Below are 4,411 nucleotides of genomic sequence, written 5' to 3' on the forward strand. Positions count from 1 at the left end.
TGAATATATTCTAGCTTGAGCTCTGTGTTGAAGATTGAAGATTGATCAGATATTCATCAAGGGCATACTAGTCTTTTTTACTTCTTTAATTAGGACTTAGTTATCCGGTTAGTTAGTTAATGAGGGATTAGTTAGTTAAGCGTTCAACTACTTGTATATAAGGTTGAGATTTCTCATTTTGTAAACTTGACACTTTGAATCAATGAATGAATCTTCTCCTATTTCCTTCCACTTTCTTCTTCTTCATTTTCAGAATAGGGTTTATATACATTCAACCATAAATCAGTTCAACTGGGCTAGAGCACTTCATATATATAGAAAGGCAATACAAATGGTTGTAGTAAAGATAACCCAGGTAGTGGAGGAGGTGGAGGCATATTGGCAAATAGCCAAGGAGAGATGATTATGGCATATGCATCGTTCATGTACTAACAACATTGCAAAGTCAAATGCAATCCTAAAGGAGCTCCAATGGTGTGCTAATAATGGATACCAGCAAGTGATTATTGAATCAGACTCAATGATGATTATAGGGATGATTAATGGGAATATTGAGATCCCATGGATGATAAATGACTTAATTCAGAGATCAGCAACACCAAGGAGAAGGGCAACTTCCAGTTTGTTCATTATTAGAGAAACGCCAACCATTTTTGCGGATTACATGACTAATCTTGGGAGAAAAGCAAGAATGAAGCGTTCTTCACAGAATCTTTAGCACTTACTAATCGAGCTAAGGCTCTCTTGAAGAATGATTTTGATTAAGTACCAGTTTTTCTGAATTAAAACTCATGCTAAATACTTCATTATTGTTTTAGTTGGAACATGGATCCATCCTAATTTCTTATTTTAGTGCCTCAACACCCAATCTATTGCAGGAAGAGTCCTCCACAATAACTTTAGACCCCTTCATAGTCCCTATGATAACTGTATGTAACACAGAAGAAGATTGGGAATCCATCCCTCCTCTCCATTCTTTTGCTGTATGAAATGAAAAGGTTGTGGTTTTGTCAAAAAAAAAAAAAAAAAAAAAAAAAAAGCTTCATTTACTGCATTGAGCACCAAAAATGAAGAGCTAAAGAACGAATGGACAACGTGATCTTAAATTCCGTATGTATTTTACTATATATATTTACTCACAAGAAAGGATAGATGACATAGTGCAGACAATGCATGAACTGAAATGGATTCATGATTGCATGCTCATAGCTATGCTGAGCTCATATAGTATGCAACCAATCACAGTTCACTATTATATCAAAAATGTTATTTATATATATTTCCTTGAATCATCAAACATGTACTGGAGTAGAATTTGGTGGGGTAACAGCCGAGGAAATAATGTGTTTTCTTCCACGTTCAGATCTGCTATTCTCTGCAAATCTAATACTTCCATGGTGAAGACCTTTTTGTTTCTCTTCCTCAGTCCATTCTGAACAGTAATATTGCTCTTCGTTGTACTTTTTGTCTTTCGATGCTGGAAGAAACATGCTTCCCCACTGCGGGAAATGAATTAAAGCAATAGGGACAGTACAAGCTACAGCCATGAATCCCATCCAAGTCAGCCCCATAGATGTAGAAAATGTTGTACTAGAGAAGAAAATCAATTGTGTTAAACCGCCTCCAAAGTTGCCTCCTGTTATGGAATCGAAGAAATTAAGAGAAAATTATGAGAGAGAGTAAAGTTGCCCCACAAATATTCTAAAAAAAATTCCTAGACAAAAGAAAAGGTAAATATTCTACTGTAAATTTTAAAGTAAAAGGAAAGTAAATTTTACCAGCACCAGTTAGGCCAGAGATTAGGCCTAACGATCTTCGGGAAACGAAAGGGATGACACCATAAGTGGCCCCACAAGCAGCTTGAGCTCCAATAGAGAACAAAATCATGGCTAATATGGCTATGGGAAGTGTATCTGCTCTGCCAAGCCAAACACAGAAAACTCCTCCTAATGTTTGAAGAATCCAAAGGATCCAAAGCCTTCCTCTCATACCAAATTTTCTTGCTGCTAAATCAGAAGCATATCCACCAAAAGGAGGAGCCACAAAGTTTACCATGCCATATACTCCAGCTATAACTCCTGCTGTGTGAAGCTTTAGACTGAACCTGGTAAAATGCATTTTGAATGATGAGTTAATTACTTATATGTATTACTCCCTCCGTCACGCTTTATGTGAAACAATTGAGATTTTAAGAGACAAGCTTTTTAATTTTGACCGTATACTCGGATTTGGAATTTTTAACTTTTTGAAATAAAATTTATATATTTGGAGACGCAAAAGTACTATATATAAGTTACAATAACTAACAATTTATATTATTTATAAGGAATATAAAAATTACTAAATATCTAAATAGAATTTGGTGAGTAGAGAACATACTTGTCATAAAAATACTCCGTCATTATATTGTTCATGCAGAGTTGAACTCCCATGGAGAACCCATAAACGAGAAAAAAGACCCACGTCCTGTAATTTGTCACTGCGAACCAAAATACCTAACAAAAACGAAATAAAATATAAAAATCAGTCAGGTTATGCTTTTTTTTTTAAAGTAATAAGGTAATTAATTCCTCTCTCTATGTTTGTGTTCTCTTTTTATTTAGGAATATACAACTAAATAAACCTTATAAAATTTATCTTTGTGTACATGAGTACATCACTCGCCTCTTTTATATATATAAAAAAAAATAAAAAAATAATGACTTTTTAAAAGTAAAAGGTAGACCGATGCACAAAGTATCCCGCATTAGCAGGGTTCAAAGGAGGGTCACACACCAATGGGTGTGATCCTACCCTAATGCAAGCACAAGAGACAACTTTACCGCTGCTTCAAAGTTCCCTTCATTGAGTTTTAAAAAGTAAAATTTAAAAAAAAAAAAAAAAAAAAAAAAAAAAACTTTTTAGGATGAGATTGTACGGGGATAAATGCTATCAAATAGCCAAGTTTAGGAGGGTAATTAAGACTACTAATAATTTACGGGAGATCTAAATAAAACATGTCAAGTTTAGGGTGGTCTTTTGTTGTTCTGCCATAATTAATTCCTCTCTCTTTGTTTGTTTATTTCTCTCTCTGGTAGCTAGGAATATACAACTAACCTTAGAAAATTTATCTTTGTGTACATCACCGCTCTTTTGTAAGTCACAAAGATTACCATCTGGCAAATCTTGGCCAAGAATCAAGACCATAACACCAACAATTATATGAAGCCAACCAGGGATGAAAAATGCAAGTCTCCAAGCAGTGAAAGGAGTAGCTCCAGTTAGTTGAATTATGTGAAAAAGGAAAGGCATAAGGAGTTGTGTGACACCACCTCCCATGTCTCCCCATCCTGCAGCAACACCATTAACAAGCCCAATTATCTGCCCATTAAACATCGTACTCGTCCAATATTGGCATGACACGAATGTTGCCAATGATACTCCAATCATGAATCGAACCGCTATGTAACCCTGTCCAGACATAATATAATTAATAATATATCTTTGTAATATGTTAACCATTTAGATAAGATGGTTACACACTTTAGATAAGTATGCCACTCTCATCGAACAAACTAAGCAATTAAGTGAAAGGGTGACACACTTAATTAAACAATATACCTGAGGTGTTGAGACAAAAGCAACAGAGAAAACAACGGGAGCTGTTAACAGGTTAACAAAGGCACATCCATATCTTGGTCCAATCAAGTCACAAAGTACACCCATAACAAGCCTGGAGAAAATGCTGCCAGAAACAGAAGCAACACCAGCATTGCCAATATCTGATCTTGTTAAATCAAGATTGTCTCGAATGATCGGAACGAGTGGAGCAGCAGCAAAAGTGGAAATCAAGCAAGTGAAGAAGGAAATCCATGCAAGATGAAAAGATCTCATATGGGGTTGTGCAAATGAGAATATTTTCAGAGTTTTTGCTTTGTGTTCTGAATCAACTGGCAAAGAGAATTTTGTACTCTCATTATTATTGTTATTATCAGAGGATACTGAAAAGGCAAATGTTTGTTCTCTGCCAGTTAATCCATGCACGGATGTGCCAAAGGGGCCTATTTCAGCATTAGCCATTATTTCTCACTACAAATTACAAAAGAACTTTGTAGGAAAAAAAGAAGCTTATAATTAAGCAGAAAACTGTGATGTATTGTATATTGTAATGTAATATGTGGTTATTGGAAGTGAAGGTGAGGCAAGTATTTATAGTGTTAGAGCGTTGACATTGTAAAAGCTCATAGATTGTTGGCATGCCATCAACTGCTTCTTCTTCTTTTTTGGGTGTATTTTACGTGTTAGATTGTTAACGTGTCATAATATCTAGACGAAGTTTCATTGAAAGTTCGTAGCATAATAATTAGGTACCAGTATATTCCTTATTTAATAAAGCTAAATGCCACTATTAATTTCGTTTACTTGCCAAAAT

The 4,411-nt window shown here is 35.1% G+C and overlaps 1 protein-coding gene across 1 annotated transcript; it reads right to left on the reverse strand.

Annotated features, from left to right (window-relative positions):
- Nucleotides 1–1,096: 1,096 nt before the first annotated feature.
- LOC132050325 (high affinity nitrate transporter 2.4-like) lies at nt 1,097–4,158 on the reverse strand. Its single transcript, XM_059441532.1, has 5 exons — nt 3,601–4,158; nt 3,097–3,450; nt 2,380–2,495; nt 1,779–2,104; nt 1,097–1,636 (listed from the first exon to the last, which is right to left on the reverse strand). Exons 1-5 carry the CDS (start codon nt 4,057–4,059, stop codon nt 1,293–1,295), a joined length of 1,599 nt encoding a protein of 532 aa, XP_059297515.1. The 5' UTR covers nt 4,060–4,158; the 3' UTR covers nt 1,097–1,292.
- Between the last annotated feature and the right edge of the window lie 253 nt (nt 4,159–4,411).

This window comes from Lycium ferocissimum, chromosome 3 (genome assembly GCF_029784015.1).
Source record: "Lycium ferocissimum isolate CSIRO_LF1 chromosome 3, AGI_CSIRO_Lferr_CH_V1, whole genome shotgun sequence".
In the NCBI taxonomy this organism is placed as follows: domain Eukaryota; kingdom Viridiplantae; phylum Streptophyta; class Magnoliopsida; order Solanales; family Solanaceae; genus Lycium; species Lycium ferocissimum.